At 36.5% G+C, this 17,670-nt stretch overlaps 2 protein-coding genes across 3 annotated transcripts in view; one reads left to right on the forward strand and one right to left on the reverse strand.

Moving 5' to 3' along the window:
* UACA (uveal autoantigen with coiled-coil domains and ankyrin repeats) overlaps positions 1-17,670 on the reverse strand; it is an 85,489-nt gene that overhangs the window by 35,622 nt on the left and 32,197 nt on the right. Inside the window, exons 1-3 of one of the 2 annotated variants that reach the window (XM_082835725.1) lie at positions 7,258-8,074; positions 4,985-5,118; positions 649-737 (exon numbers count right to left, since the gene is read on the reverse strand). In XM_082835725.1, the coding sequence (XP_082691851.1) occupies positions 649-737; positions 4,985-5,118; positions 7,258-7,296 (262 nt within the window). In that variant the 5' untranslated portion in view covers positions 7,297-8,074. Of the gene's footprint in view, positions 1-648; positions 738-4,984; positions 5,119-7,257; positions 8,075-17,670 lie in introns of those variants that run through there. The other variant, XM_082835726.1, reaches the window with a different exon arrangement.
* LOC309960485 (ubiquitin-conjugating enzyme E2 N-like) lies at positions 13,172-15,468 on the forward strand (the record flags this gene model as incomplete). The annotated part of the gene is given in 4 exon segments (XM_082837307.1): positions 13,172-13,195; positions 14,922-15,136; positions 15,138-15,162; positions 15,166-15,468. Coding segments are annotated over 4 exon segments (567 nt in total).

Here is a 17,670-nt window from a genome sequence, read left to right on the forward strand (position 1 = left end):
CTATTAGAAATAATTTTTATAAACATAGCTAGCTAAACACAGACCAGGTCTCCTCATGAGGCATAATGGTTAAAAACACAAACTCTGACTGCGACTCATCCACGGAAAGACCCCGGATAAGTCGCTTAACAGTGCAGTGCCTTGCAGCCTCACTGGCTTGATGTGAGGATAAAATGAGTTAGTACGTGTAAAGCGCTTAGCAGAGTAGCTAAGTCTATGTTAAATAAGTGTCACCTCTTCTTGTTATGATCACTACTGGTGATGTTGTTATTATGAGACAGTTCCTCAACACAAGAAATGTCCAACCAAAAACCAAATGACCTCAGGACAGCGAGAATTCATATACTGAATAGTATATGAGTATAAACTAAATGGCCCCTAAAGGTTCTTCAGAGTCTGAGATTTTAGAATCCTGTAGCACTACCAAGACCAGCCCTAGACCTCAGGTCTCTAGCTGCTCATCCATTCGGTCATCCTTTCTGCTACATCCCCAGTACCTGCCCTCTCCCCCAGAACAATACCTCAGTTAATTAGAAACAGAAAGTTAAGGACTTCTCTTTGTAAATCACACTTAGCTCTGATTTAGAGCATTGGCAGTGGACAATGCTTGTCTTCTCTGTTTGTAACTGACTATGGAGGCAAACGTACCTGCGGTGTCACTGGTTGTAATATCAATTCCATGTATGAGGATGGCATTCAAACACTCAAGATTCCCCTTTGAGGCTACAACATGAAAGCTAAACAAAAAGAAAATACTTGTTATGCCATGGAAACTACTCAAGGTCAACTTAAACGTTACATAAATGTCACCTTATATTCAATACTCACACATACATACATACACGTGTGAACATGCATTTTAAAGGCTACATTAGAACACCAATATATTTAATCCAAGAAAAAAGAAACCTATCTCATATTACTGAAAAACTCATTTTAATCCAAATTTACATTATTACCTCTATAGTTTATCATTTCAATAACAAAGGCACTGGTGTTTAGACCTTAATAAATGCACTGAAAAGTTTCTATCAGATTATTTTACTTAGTTTCAAATATACTGAAACCGCCAAAACAAATGAAGTTACAACAGAATGCTAAGGCCAAAGACAGATCAAAACACTTATCCATCTCTTTAGAATTATCATATTAAACCTGGCACAGAAAAGTCTTCAAAACAAGCTAAGCTACACTTGAAAGCCACAAAAGATCTGGCATCACCTTCTTCCTGAAGTACTACCACATTTTTCTTCCTTTTACTCAGAGACCTGTATGACTGGTTCAAATTTCACACAAACAGAGTTGAACACGAAATAACTTTAAGCCATCAAGTACTCAAGATACATGATAAAATATCCCATTGTTTCTTTGATCATCTAATACTTTCTTAATCAATAAACATTTACAGAAATATTTTGTGTGCATTAAGAACTGACATTGTAAGTAAATACTGTAGGACTTGTTGGCAAAGGACATTGAACTCAGGTCCTAAACGAGTACCGTACCCATCGTGAAGTTGCCAGGAGGTAAAGGCTCTGCAAGGTGCCTGGATACAGACACACTTGGCAGCACACTCCCTGTCGGGGTCTTCCCTAACCATACCATTTGAAAATTTTACATTTCCCCATCCGCTGCAACCTTAGTACTCCTAGCTTCCCCATCCTGGCCTTCATTATTCTAAATAGAATTACACATTTTCTAATACTATATATAAATTCAAGATTTATTTTCCTTATGGTCTATTAATCTTTTCCTACTCAACTAACTAGATGAAAGCAGGAATTCTTGTCTGTTCTGCTTCCTATTATATTCCCAGAACCAATGAAAGTACCAGACAGATGATGCACCCTCAAATATCTGAATAACTGAATGCTTAGAGACAAAATCTGGAGATAGCTAGCAAATTCGTTTCCAGATATTACAACACTAGTTATGCCTCTATTAGTATTATAAGGGATATAAATGCAAACTAGAGACTGAGCACTACTAAGTAAAGTAAACCAGGTTTGTGTAAAGTTTGAATTAGAGAGAAAGAGATGTTTCTGATAAAAGGAATATAGTGTTCTTAAAAGTCAGATAAGTTCTCCTTAAATTGCTATAAGGCTGAGGGTATCAATCTCTTTGCAACACTGAAGTGGGGAATTATACTATGCAATGCACCATGAGAACCTTTTGAGGAATGGTAATTTCCATCAAGCAAAGGTTTTTAGTCTTCCAACAATCTTGGGGATCTCATTTATTGTCTGCTTGTTTTCATTTCTTAGCTCACAAAATCTGAAAGACTTCTTTCTTCAAAATAACTCAACATTATACTGATGATGCACTTAAAAGGGCAGAAATCACAGCAAATCTACAATGCATTATTAATACTGTTGTGCTATAAATAGTAGATGTGCTTCAGAAAGAAGATATATCAATCATTAAATTGTATGCAGAGTTGCAAAGGAAATTTGGAAAACTGCTTTATAGAAATACTCTTTTTCAATTAAAAAAATCAACTTTAAGTTTTCGTTTTTTAAACAAGACAAGTACTTTTACTTCTATAATAGGAGATCCAGGTAATATGGACAGTCCCCACCTCTGAGGACAACTAGAAGAGCTTCATAAAAAATAATGCAGCTGCTTGAAGGTATCAGTAGGCTAACAAGACAGTGAAAAATTACTAGGCCAGTATGCAGGGAAGGACAGAGGCCCAGAGAGGTGAGCTTGGTATTTGGGGCTACTTTTTGTCTAGGAGCATTTGCTGATTCCAGAGAAAACAGCTGGGAGGCTGAACAGTACTTTTGACAGCCTGAGGGGATGGGGAGACAGGAATTGGAATCCATGGCTCTCCAAGTGGCAGTGAAGCTTCTTGGTGAACCTGCCCCATTTTGCCTGGGCAAAGGGCTACACCCTAGGAAAGAGGCAAACAGGAAGAAAACAGATCCTTGCAGTGACTATGGCTAGGCCTCAAATATTTCATTTTTGAAATTGGATAGAGGTCAAGAAGGACATGTTACTTTTGTCTTAAATTTCAAAAATTGAAAACCAAAAAAATCATTCAAAATAACATTATTTTTATAATTACAGAAAATATATTTGTAATATGTCCTATACTTGACTAAATATAGAATGCTTTAATTAAGAAAGAATACAGTTTGTGTGTGAGTAACAAAAGGAAAATATTTTATCCTATGAATCCCAGAAAGAATTCTACTTCCTACAGTGAAAACCTCAGAAACTAATACTACTCAAATATTTCACAAACTAAAGTTCATTGTTAATCAAATTACACCAGATTTTCATAATTCTGACCATTAATACAAATAATTTCCCTCAAAGTTGAACCTTAGATCAAAAAAACCTGAACAAAAACTCAAGTAATCATTCTTTCAAAACATTCAAAGCATGGACGGACAGAACTGAAGAAATTAGGTTTCACTGAAGATTTTCATCCCAAAGAAGATCCTTTTATCTTTTAACATCTTGGCATTTTGGAAAAAAAAATGAAAAACAGTCAGTTTTAGATATTAAATTTTCACTATTTATACTGTGAGCCCTATAAATGGTTTAAAATTAGCAAAAATAGCAGCAGGACTCAAAATAACCAGTTTCTGTAGCTATCAAATTGCCTACTTGATAAAACTGAAACAGTATAAAAAAACTGGAACTTCTCAAACTTTATTGCTCTTATGAACAACTTAAAGTCATGCTTTGCTATTTTCACTATACTTAAATATCTAAGCATTCTAAGGTAGTGACCTACATCAAACATTAACTATCCACTTCTTAATATTCATTTCTATATTTAGTATCTGGTTTCCAGTTGTAATAGTCTAAAAAAAAACTTAACGCAAGTATAAGGCGGAGAGGAATTTTAGGAAACGAGACTTTTCACCTCTAATTTTGGAAGGTTTCCCAGATAAGGTTTTAACTGCTATATTTATAGAGGGTAGTAACAGAAGCTAGATCTACCCTTTAACCCAACTGCTCCCCATCCTCAACAGGAAGAGAAATGATAAAGACTGGGGAGAGGTGAGAGAAAAGATGCCTGGTTCGTAAGCATGTAAAGTCCTCAGTAACAAAAGCAAAAGGGTAGGATCACTACCTGTATCTCCCTGAGTCACACTAGTCATTCTGCCTCCCTACTGCCTGAAACATTCTCATTTAAATTAATTACCCAAATATAAAAATGGATTGGGGGTTAAGAGGAAAAGGCAGTGTAATTTACAGAACTCTTCCAAGACAGAAAACTGGGGTTTACATCACAGACCTGTGACTTTTTTTTTTTTTTTTGTGGCTGCATTGGGTCTTCCTTGCTGCGTGTGGGCTTTCTCTAGTTGTGGCGAGCGGGCTTTTCATTGCAGTGGCTTCTCTTGTTGGGGAGCACGGGCTCTAGGTGCACAGGCTTCAGTAGTTATAGCACGCAGGCTCAGTAGTTGTGGCTTGCGGGCTCTAGAGCGCAGGCTCAGTAGTTGTGGCTCACAGGCTTAGCTGCTCTGCGGCATGTGGGATCTTCCCGGACCAGGGCTCGAACCCGTGTCCCTGCCTTGGCAGGTGGATTCTTAACCACTGCGCCATAAGGGAAGCCCAGACCTGTGACTTTTAATGAGACTAGACCAAGTTATTTAACCTCTGTAAACGTTTTCCTACTTTTTTCAAAGGGCCACTGCGAGGATCAAATATGATAAGGAGTATAAAAAAGCTTATAAACAAAATTGCACCGAATAGAAATGCACCAAATAACCCAGGCTATGGTTTGCCACAGCGTCCAAACAATTAGACCACTGGGTAGTATTTTAGTATTCTTTCTCTCACTTGAAAATCTTTCATATTGAGAACAATTATTAGTCCAAATTGTTTGAAAGTGATGTTGAAAGATTTTATAGTGTGGGTTTTGATAAAGGTTTTTTTAAATTAAATGTTGATAACCATAATTCACAAATTTCATTTGTATCCCAAGGGTCTCCCCAAATTTCCTTTAGGGAATTATCGTAATACTCACGCAGATCTGCCTTCCACATCTAGTTTGCCTGGATTGACCCCCTTTTTAGCAAGGATTGAGGACACTTTTTCTACATCTCCCCTTTCTGCTGCTTTCATCAATCGGTCATCATATTTGTTCCAATCTGCTGCTTGCTACAAAAAAGAAAAAAGAATGTAAACATGGCATACTATATATATTAGTAAGACTTTCGAAAGAAGGGGAGAAAAAAAAAGAGAAGAGAAAGCAGTAATGTATAATACATCACTCAGTTACCAGCTGCACCCCAAATTTCCTTGTCCCTGCTGTTCCAACGTCACAAAAAGAACCTTTCCAAAACACCTGATGTACAAGAAATATTTTAATTATACTTTTGAGAAAAAGGATGTCTCTCATGTTTTCTGCCCTGTTTTCTTTGCCATCAGAGCAGAGAAAGATTGAACACCTACCCTGTTCCAGGCATGAATGACTCGAACGACCCTAGTAAACTAGAATTATCATCCTCACTTAACAGATGAGAAAAATCAAGACTCCAGGGACATTAAACGACTCAAGCAGCCAAGCTCAATCGAGATTTCTCATGACTTCAAAAATCAGTGTGCTCTTTTTTTTCCTATTCTGTAACTCATGCTTTCAGATTTGGCTCTGATTATCTCCCAAGACCCTTAGATACAGTGGAATTCTGCACACCTTTTAAGAACCCCACCACCACTACTCGCTTAAAAGGCACTGTTTGAAATATAATTATGGAGACAAATTACACACACGTACACTCAAGAGAAAAAGCAATCCATTATGCTTATATGTTAGGATAAAAAGAAACTTCTACATAGAATAAAATGAAAAAAAAAGACTCTAAAGTACTAACTACTTAAAAATCCTAAAATTATAGAATCACAGATGACTTTCATTTTCTTCCTTCTTTACATTCAACATATATTGCTTTTGTTAAAAAAGATTTTTTATTTCAACAAAAACAGTGCATGTGTATTTAAAAGGAAGCTCAAAGGCAATTTTTTTTAATAGGAGAATGTATCACATGATGTATATTTTAATTATATCAAGGTTATCTTTAGCTTTGATTGGATAAAATATATTCAAGACATTCTCAAGCCAATAACTTCAACCTTTTCTTAGTAAGTAGAAATGTAGAACCCAGCACTAAAATATACATTATTTAAACAAGTAAGGTTTTAGCCTTTTAAAATTCTATACAGTAAACTTATTGCTAAATTCTTTGCTAAGTCCAGCATCATTTCTAGAACAAAAAAAGATGTACATATTTTTCACTTAACTTACAAAGCAATTCCTATATCCACAAACACCATAACAAATTTCTGGGTGGCGGGGGGAAATGAATCACTTAAATGAAGCATATCCTCTAAATGCTGGATCAGTATGATTATTTTATATCTACTATCCCCTCTAAACCAGAAAAAAAGAAAACAACCAATTTTCTAGCTAAATAAGCAATGCATTCATTAAATACTTGAAGTGAAAAATATAAAAACTGAATATGAAAAAAGATAAATACATTAAAATTTTAACCCACCCCTGAAATCTGATTCAAGTACCTACACAGACTTCAGAATTGTTGTCTCTAGTCAAATTTGGAGATGAACCCACTTCTTTCTAACCTGAAAAGTTCAAACTACCAACTATGAGTAGTGGCTAAGCCCTACTCACTGGCTCAAAGTCTAAACTACATTTTAGGCATCCCCTTTCTTTAACTTTAAAACAAAACAATCAGTTTACTGACTCTAAATTGGGGAGTGGTAGTAGATGTAGGCTTTGTGTTTTCAAATGCCTAAGGGATTAAGTCATGTTTAGCACACAAACGCTTGCTCTAAATTGATTAGTTTATCCTCTTAGTTAGAACAACTCAACTTTATTTCCAGGTAAAGCCCTGGTGGAGAAAGGAGCTATCTAAAACACTAAAACAATTGTAAAATCCAAAAGTAAGGCTCTTTAAAAGATAATTAAATGAGATTAAAGTCTCATATTATACTGTGATTCTCAATTCTACTCCACTAAGCATTGTTTTCCATTTTGGTCCACTGTCAGTTAACAGAAATACTGCTCAATTATTAAGATTCTATTATATGCTTTTTAAACACAGAAAAAGAAACAAGAACTTTTGTTTTCGATCACTAACCCCAATCTGCTAATCAAATAAAGCAGAGAGAATATAATAGACAAAGAAACCAAAATTAATAAAACAGTACATTTTAAAAGAATACGGTTCGAAAAGCCTAGCCAAGACTCTTGTTACATTGGACTACAGGGATACCTACTCTGTTCTTAGGAGCACAAGAAAACCAACAGTTCATCATAGACAGGATTTAGTTTCTTGTTGCTAACAGCAAACTACTTCGCATTAAGTTACAAATCTCTGTAGCTCACAAAGCAAGCCCTCAGAGAAACGCCTAACAAGTGACTCGGTCCTTCCCGTTACAACTCTTCCTGTTCTGCAGTCTTCATGCTGGGCTACACTTAGCTTGGATCTCTAACGATATTTTCCTCGTCTTCAGAATCCTTCTCCGCCTTCATAACGCTTGAAAATTATCTTCCTTGCTGTGCAGCACTTGAGTAAGAGCTGTCCCCAAATCAGGTACTGTAACTCCTCCTATTTGTTATTCTTTAGAAGCTGTCTTTCAAAGCTGTCCCTTTTCAGGGACTCCACTGGAAAACTTCAACTCTGCATCCTGCCGCCTCAACACTGCAACACAGACCAGGATCTGTGCACGATAAAGCTGTCCACATCCGAATCATCCCGTAAGCAGTGTGTAGGCTGTCTCCCATTGGTCAGGATCTATTTTAGATTCCATAGGCCTTGACAGCTGAGTGATAGATAGAGAAGAGCAGCTAAGAATATACTGTAAATTCATGCTTCTCCTCTGAGTAATAAACTTGAGGTCTGCTAGGGAAAAATGACTCAAACACACTGTAAAACATGCTTATTATATCAAAGCAACTTGCGTGACATCACGACAAAATTGTTAAGAGACAACTTTGGTTATTCCACAAAACAATATTTAAAACCAGTTTCAGTCTTAGGATCCTCTATCATGAAGTTATAATAACCTTGATAAACAGAATATAAAATTCTATTTTAAGCAAATGTGTCACACTTTAATTTAAGGAAACACACACACACAGAAACATTTTCAGATTTTCTCCATTTTCCTTGTACCCCTATCAGTCTCGTTCAGCATACAACCAGGTTTCAGCTTACAACTGCTGCCAGTCTGTCTCCTAACACGTTAAATGAGAAGAGCCAGAGGCACTGCCAAGACATTAAATAGTCTGCATTATGATGAATACTTTTCAACAAATTTTAAATTTAACTCAGTACTCTTAATTTCCAAGTTTAGCACCCTGCCTAATATAACAAGTAAATATTTTATAAGTGGAATCAAATTATCTAGATTCAGGGATTTTAACAAAGAAATAAAACGATTAAATACTAGAGGAGACAAATGCATAAATCACTGAGCAAGATTGTAAATAAAACTCCATTTGGGGACAAAGCAAACAACCTCTCCACATTCTCCATGATGCTTAACATGCTTGTACCACAACATTCCTTACATTATCAAGGATGGTGACAAATGTCTACAAGCTCCAGGGTGTTCTGTACCTTCTAGTTCCCACAGTAGCACGAGAGTACTTTACACTTCCTCCAAAAAGGCAGATTTGGGAAATCATTTCATGGGAATGCTAAACATCCCAACACAACTGTTTATAGGAAGGAGGTAACTCTATACTATAGATCATGCTGCCAGTTAAAAGTTCTGTTACAAATTTCATCAAGAAATCCATTTCCTACTATTTAAATTTAAAATATTAGGTACATATTCTAATTATAAAATATATAAGATCATATACCATAATGTTTTATTTTTGAAACAATGATTTTTTTTCCCCCCAAATCACATTAGACATCACAATGGATTCTGGCTGGACCCAGTGACTCCACCCACTCCATTTCACCGGTCTTCAGAGGAAATCTGGGTGGGATAGAACTCAGGCCCTGTCCTTTGGTTAACAAAGCAAGCACATTCTTTCTATATATAGGACAGCAAAGGCAAAGGAAATAAAAAGACAGGGGGAGATCTGTAATGTGTAATAAAAGCCATATATGGAGCTGTCTGTGCTAAGGCTCAGGAGATGGGATTTATGTGCCCTCCTATTCTGCGGATATCCAGAACCTCCCCAGCCTCTGTGACTTACTCTCTTGTCCCTACTCTCGCTCCTGCCTTCCCAGGTATTTCCCAAGATCTCTAAGCAAATTCCCACCTCTGCTGTCCCCTGTGTCTGTAAGGTTCTTCCCTCACCTTCGTTCTGGTTCTTCTTAAATATCACTGTGTTAGAGGGCTTCTCAAACCTCTGTATCTAAACAGTACCAGCCCCATTCTACCCTTGCCACTCTTTATCTTTCTGCCCTGTTTCACTTATCTTCATAATCGTTATCAGTATCTGCCCTTATATCATGTGTTTACCTGTTTATCAGCTTAATGCCTGTTTCTGGTATTTACTTCAAAAGAAATCAGAATAATCAGGGGGACAGATTGAATTCAACAGCACATTAAAAGGATTATACACCATGACTAAGTGGGATTTATTCTTGGAATGCAAGGACAGTGCATCACATGAAAATTGATCAATGTAATACACCACATTAACTGACTTAAGGACAAAAGTCCAACTAATGTAGAAATATCATTAAATAAGATTTAAAATCTTTCATGATAAAAACACTCAAAAAACTGGAAATAGAAGGAAATTACCTCAACATAATATGGTAATTTATGGGGGCTTCCTTGGCAGCACAGTGGTTGAGAATCTGTCTGCTAATGCAGGGGACACAGGTTCGAGCCCTGGTCTGGGAGGATCCCACATGCCACGAAGCAACTAGGCCCGTGAGCCACAACTACTGAGCCTGCGCGTCGGGAGCCTGTGCTCTGCAACAAGAGAGGCCGTGATAGTGAGAGGCCCGTGCACCGCGATGAGGAGTGGCCCCTGCTTGCCACAACTAGAGAAAGCCCTCGCACAGAAATGAAGACCCAACACAGCAAAAATAAATTAATTAATTAATAAACTCCTACCCCCAACATCTTTTTTAAAATAATAATAATAATGGTAATATATAAAAAGCACATAGCTAACATCATATCAATGGTGAAACACTTATCCTCTAAGACCAGGAACAAGATAAGGATTCTCACTCTCACCATTTTTATTCAACATAGTATTAGAAGTCCTACCCAGAACAATTAGACAAGAAAAGGAAATAAAAGGTATCTAAATTGGAAAGGAAGAGGTAAAATTATTTCTGTTTGCAGATGCCATGATGTTATACATAGAAAACCCTAAAAATTCCACAAGAAAAAGAAACTGTTAGAACTAATAAATGAATTCAGCACAGTTACAGGATACAAAATCAACACACGATAATCAATTGTGCTTCTATATACACTAACAATGAGCAATCCAGAAATAAAATTAAGAAAACAATTCCACTTACAATAGCATCAAAAATAATACAATAATGGGGATATATGTATACTTATAGCTGATTCACTTTGTTATACAGCAGAAACTAACACAACATTGTAAAGCAATTATACTCCAATAAAGATGTTAAAAACGAAACAGAAACACTAACTTGAAAAAATAATAATAATACAATAACTAGGAATAAACCTAACCAAGGAAGTGAAAGACCTGTATACCAAAAACTACAAAACATTACTGAAAGAAATTAGAGAAGACACAAATAATAGAAAGACAGTTTGTGTTCAGCTTGGAAGACTTACTATTGTTAAATGTCAATACTACTCGAAGCAATCCACAGATTCAACACAATCTCTATCAAAATTCCAAAGGCATTTTTTTCAGAAATAGAAAAATCCAGCCTAAAATTCATACTGCCTTTCAGGGGAAACCAAATAGCCAAATAATCTTGAAAAAGAAAAACAAATTTGGAGGTCTCACACTTCCTGATTTCAAAATATATTACAAAGCTACAGTAATCAAAACAGTATGGGGGGGGCTTCCCTGGTGGCGCAGTGGTTGAGAGTCTACCTGCCAATACAGGGGACACAGGTTCGTGCCCCAGTCCGGGAAGATCCCACGTGCCGCGGAGCAGCTAGGCCCGTGAGCCATGGCTGCTGAGCCTGTTCATCCGGAGCCTGTGCTCCGCAACGGGAGAGACCACAACAGTGAAAGGCCCGCGTACCTCAAAAAAAACAAAAAAAAACAAAACAAAAAAACAGTATGGTACTGGCATAGAGACTGATACTTAGATCAATGAAATAGAATAAAGAACCTAGAAATAAACCCTCACATATGTGGTCAAATGATCTTTGACAAGGGTGCGAAGACCACTCAATGGGGAAAGGACAGTCTCTTCAACAAATGGTGTTGAGGAAACTGGATATCCACATGCAAAAGAATGAAGTTGGGCCCTTATCTTACACCATATAGAAAAATTAATTCAAAATGATTAAAGGCTAAATTTAAAGACCTAAATTTAACATCTAAATATAAAACTCCTAGAAGAAAATATAGGGGAAAAGCTTCATGACTTTGGATTTAACGATTCCTTAGATATGACACCAAAAGCACAGGCAACAAAAGCAAAAATAGACAAATGGGACTACATCAAACTTAAAAACTTCTGTACATCAAAGGACACAAACAACAGAGTGAAAAGGCAACCTAAAGAATGGGAGAAAACATTTCCAAATCATATATCTGATGAAGGTTTAATATGCAGAATATGTAAAGAACTGTAACTCAATTATAAAGAAACAAATAACCCAATTAAAAATGCGCAAAGGACTTGAACGGACATTTCTCCAAAGATGATATACAAATGACCAACAAGCATATAAAAAGATGCTCAGCATCATTAAATTAGAGAAATGCAAATCAAAATCATAATGAGATATCACTTCACACCCATTAGGATGGCTACTATCAAAAAAATAGAAATAGTAAGTGTTGACAAGGATGTGGAGAAACTGGAACCCTTGGGCACTGTTGGTGGGAATGAAAAATGGTGCAACCACTATGGAAAACAAGACGGAGGCTCCTCAAAAAATTAAAAATAGAACTACCATAAGATCCAGCAATCCCTTTTCTGGGTATATATCTGAATGAATTGAAAGTAGGGCCTCAAAGAGGTATTTGCACACCCATGTTCACTGCAGCATAATTCACAATAGCCAAGAGGTGGAAGCAACCCAAATATCCATTGATAGATGAATGGATAAACAAAATGCGGTATATACATGCAATGGAATATGAATCAGGCATAAAAAGGAAGGAAATTCTGTCACATGCTACACCATAGATGAATCTTTAGGACATTATGCTAAGTGAAATAAATCCCAGCCCCCCAAAGATAAACACTGTATGATTCCACTTATATGAGGTATCCAAAGTAGTCAAATTCATAGAAGCAAAATGTAGAATGGTGGTTACCATGGTCTGGGGAAAGAGGAAAACGGGGAGTTGTTGTTTAATGGATACAGCATTTCAGATTTGCAAGATGAAAACCTTCTGGTGATAATTTACACAACAATGTGCATATACTTAACACTACTGAAAGATTCACTTAAAAATGGTTAAGATGGTAAACTGTGTTTCTTTACCACAATTAAAAGTAAAAATAAAACAAAAGAAATGCAGTCTCTCACAATATCATTAGCATGATTCATATCAATTAATAAACTTTTTAAAAACAAAATTAAGAGGGTGAGGATATACATGAAACAAGATTGGCCATAGGTTAATAACTGTTAAAGCTGAGTTACAGGCTCATTGGGGTTCATTATACTAAACTATTCTCTCAGCTTCTGTATATTTCATGCACTTTTGATACATGGTCCAATAAATCTGATGTATAAACTTTTAAACTATATTACATGCTTATTACCAAGACCCTTCACTAATTCATTAATATGGCAGGAAGTGCAGTATATATCCTTTCCACTCAGTCTTCTCTGGATTAAAATGACGCTATTGTCATTCACAGCCATATACTTACAAGATGAGCCCTGTGCCATCGAATGAAAGCATTCTAAAAAGAAGCAGTAAGTTTTTTAAAAAAGCATTAATGTTTACCACATATTATAATAAATATATTTCTATACTTCAGTACTGCACTGGTTTGAAAAGAAGATATTCATCAAACTCAGAATGCAGCAAGCCAACACATTTATGGTAAAAGTCAAAATACAGCTATTTCTAGAGAATAAACACAACATTCTAACACAAAGCAGTTATTTCACTAGGTAGAGCTAAATGGATGATAGCTTTAAACTCTAGATTACCATAAAGGAAATCACTTAAAAGTTCTGACAGTGATTCCCTCATATTAGCATCAACTGCAAATTTGTAACTTTTTCAGAAATTAAATGATATTTTAAAAACTTTTAAAGTGATTCGTCTTCAATGTAGAAAATCTATAATATGTTTAATTTTACATATAAAAACATAAATGACCTATAATTCCACCATGCAGAAAAAAATTACTAAAAATTTTGTATATTAAGCTCAAATTTCTTCTCTGTTAAAAGGTTTAATCAAAATTTTTTAAAAATAAATAAGTCCAACGTTGTTTCATTTATGCAATATTTAGGATAGAAGGTCTCCTGAGAAGAACTTAATAGATGCAAATAAACAAGTAGACTTTAAAATATACGCAAATTCATATAAAGTACTTACATATTTAAGGGATGGACTCAACAGACCACAGCTAATATGATTTGAAGACCAGTTTTAGACTCAAGGCAATTTTGGATACATTATCCAAAAGAGAAATATACAGGATTACCACAAAACTTTCATAGTAAACTGCTTAAAACCAAGAAAAGTCATGCTAAAGAAAAGTATCTAATTCACAGATCTTCATCATTTTGGTGTCATAGACCCCATTAAGATCTGATGAAAGCAATGGACCTTCTTTTAAAAATTATACATAAGCACAGAATCAGAAAAATTTACATTTATTTTCAGATTATTTCATTGACCTCCTCTCTACAAATATGGAGTCCATAAGCCCCAAGATCAAAAACCCCTAATATAGATAAGGAGAAGCAGCAAAAGAGCTTTGTCTTTTATATAATGTTTATAAAATAAGTACTGAATAACTGCCAAAAGATGGGATATTTGTTCAGTAAAAATTTACTGAGCATCTATGTGTAAAGGGATATGAATACTTGACTCAACATTCAAATATACATGACCATTTGGTATGTGCTACACCACACGTTAGGTGCTGGATATACCATAGGGAACAAAACATACATGAGACCTGGCCTCAGGCAATTCACAGGAATAAAACCCAGTTACTTTCTTTAACTGATCTCACAATATGAAAAAGACACAGATATATATGTAAACATGCACATAATCATAATACACTGCTATAATACCACATTAATTACATGTAAGCTATAGAAGTAGTTCAAAAGAGGGAAATCAGAAAAAAATTTGTAGAAAAAAATGACTAAACTATCTACTAAAAGATGAGTAGGGAGACGAGACCAGAGGCTGAACTTTGGATCTGACAAGATGGCTGGGCTACGCCTCAGGATTATCAAGGAAACCCAGCGTTTGCTGTCAGAACCAGTTCCCGGCATTAAAGCAGAACCAGATGAGAGCAACACCCGTTATTTTTTTATTTTATTTTATTCTGTTCTGTTTACATTGTTTCTTTTTGTTGGTTTTTTGTTGTTGTTGTTGTTGTTGTTGTTGTTTTTTGCGGTATGCGGGCCTCTCACTGCTGCGGCCCCTCCCGTTGCGGAGCACAGGCTCTGGACGCGCAGGCTCAGCGGCCATGGCTCACGGGCCCAGCCGCTCCGTGGCATGTGGGATCTTCCCGGGCCGGGGCAAGAACCCGTGTCCCCTGCATCGGCAGGCAGACTCTCAACCACTGCGCCACCAGGGAAGCCCCAACACCCGTTATTTTCATGTGGTCATTGCTGAGCCTCAGGATTCCCCTTTTGAGGAAGGGGCTTTTAAACTTGAACTATTCCTTCCAGAAGAATACCCAATGGCAGCCTCTAAAGTATGTTTCATGACCAAAATTGATCATCCTAATGTAGACAATTTGGGAAGAATATGTTTAGATATTTTGAAAGATCAGTGGTCCCCAGCACTGTAGATCTGCACAGATCCAGGCTTTGTGAAGTGCTCCCAATCCAGATGGTCCATTAGCAAATAATGTAGCGAAGCAGTGGAAGACCAATGAAGCCCACGCCATAGAAGCAGCTAGAGCATGGACTAGGCTATATGCCATGAATAATATTAACATCAATCCGATCGTCAAATGTGCATCACTTCTCCAGTTCTGCCAAGACTTCTTCCTTTTTTGTTTGCATTCAATGGACACAGTTTTAGAAACATTACAGAATAAAAGCCCAGACATCTTCAGTCCTTTGATGATTAAATGCCCATCAGCAAATATGTCTTGTCCTGATTCACTGTTGTAAAGCATGAGCAGAGGCTAGAAGTATCATCTGGATTGTTGCGAAACATTTAAAAGCAATGGCCCCTTTCTGCTTTTACGCATTTCCCCCATCATGGTTTAAGTAGAAAGCACTGTGAATGAAGGTAGTTGTCAGGGTTAGCTGCAGGGGGATAGGTGTTTCTCTTTATTTTTTTTGGTGAGGGGGAAGTTAGTTTTATTTTAATTTTATGGGCTCCTTTCCCCCTTTTTATGGTGATCTAATTGCAGTGGTTAAAAGCAGCTAGCCAGTTCTTTAGAATATGCTCTCTAGCCAAGTCTAACTTTATTTAGATGCTGTAGATGGACAAGCTTGATTGTTTGAACCAAAATGGGAACATTGAACAAACATCACAACCCTCACTAATAACACTGTGACTTTGCTGTCAAGTGTAGAATCCTCCCTTCAAGAAAAAGCTTGTAACCATTTTGTATGTCTTGTCTGGAAACTTCTGTAAATCTTATGTTTTAGCAAAATATTTTTTGTTATTCTAAAAATCAAAAATAATATAAAAATAAAAGATGAGTAGAGAAATCACCAGGTTTGAAATAGCACCACAAATTAGGAATCTAAACACAAATGTAGCCCTTTACGGTTTATGAAGCACTTCATATTCATGATATATCAATTTAAAAATCTATTCACATATGACTCCCATACACATTTGCAACCCAGACTTCTCTATCTCCAGGCCCATGTATTCAAATATCTTCTTGACAATTCTTCTTCAGTGTCTTAAAAGTGTCTCCATGTCCCAAACTATAAACATGTTCTTCCTCCTGAAATCTGATCCTATTCCAAGTTTCACTAACACAGTAAATGATACCATGATCCATCTAGTTGTACAAGACAGAAACCTAGAAATGAGTCTTGACACCTGACTCACCAAATCCCAGTGACTTTACCTCCCCATTATTACTCAAATCCACCAGCTCATCTCCAGGTCCATCGACATTACCCTACTTCAAGTTAGCACCATTCCTTACCAGGATGACTGCATTAATCTCCTAAACAGTCTGTCTATATTCATTCCAGCCCCTTCCCTTGGATTCTCCACACTGTAGCCAGAGTGATTTTCAAAATGAAAACCTAATCATACCACCACCACTACACCACTCCCTTCCAAATACCCTCTCCCACCTCGCTTAAAATCCTTCAGTAGTTTTCTGTTCTTGTAGGAGACAGACAAATTCCTTTATGATGTCTACAAATCCCTGAATGGTGTTACCCCTACTACCTCCCTCAGCCCCATCATATGAAATGCTAACGGTGTTTCTCATATTATATGTGCAGAAATTGAGTCACTAGGAGATTACGGGATTTTGTATAAGGCAATTGCTGTTAGTTGCAGAATGATTAGAGAATCCTATTGTTATGACTTGTTGTCTAGTCCTTTCCACTAATTAAGCTATTTCCATTTCTCAAATCATCTGAAAATAAATCTTTGATGTAAAAATGCAAGTATCTTTAAAAAATTTAAACATCATAAACTTAGCTGTCCTTTACAGCAAAAAAAAAAAAAAGGGACAAAAATTTCCACATTTGCATATGCAAACTTTAATGAAGCACCTACTACATGTCATGCATGGCACTAGGGATATAGAAGTGAGTAAGACAGCCAAAGTCTCTCTCCTTTTTTAAACTACTTTATTAAAGTATCATTGACATGTAAAAAGCAGTACACATTTAATGTATACAACTCCATGAATTTGAGAATAAGTCTATTCCAGTGAAACCACCACCACCATCAAGGCCATAAACATATCAAAGTCTCTCTTCTAATGGAATTAGAATTTGTTCTAAAGGAACAAAATAGGGTTAAACAACTAAGGGAAAAAAAAAAAAAACTATCAGGTGAGAATTGGGAAGGAGATGCGATGGAATGCTGGGGACAGATTATTGGGTTGGGTAACCCAGAAACTTCTGAGAAGGTGATATTGAAGATGGTATCTGAGTGAAAAGGAAGAACCAGCCTGAGAGAATTTACATTTCAGAAGAGAACAAGCAATGAAGTGAGTTTGGCATGGTTGAAAGAAGGCCAGTTTAGCTGACTAATAATGAGTAAGAGGGATCACGGGATGAGGAGGGGGAGGGGGGCAGGCACTACCAGATCTAAAATGTGAGTTTCCCCAGTTTTGTCATCAAAATTTTTCAAAAGGGACTTATTCAGGAACTAAAGCAACTCTT

Source organism: Leucopleurus acutus (assembly GCF_964270905.1).
Source record: "Leucopleurus acutus genome assembly, chromosome: 1".
Taxonomy (NCBI): domain Eukaryota; kingdom Metazoa; phylum Chordata; class Mammalia; order Artiodactyla; family Delphinidae; genus Leucopleurus; species Leucopleurus acutus.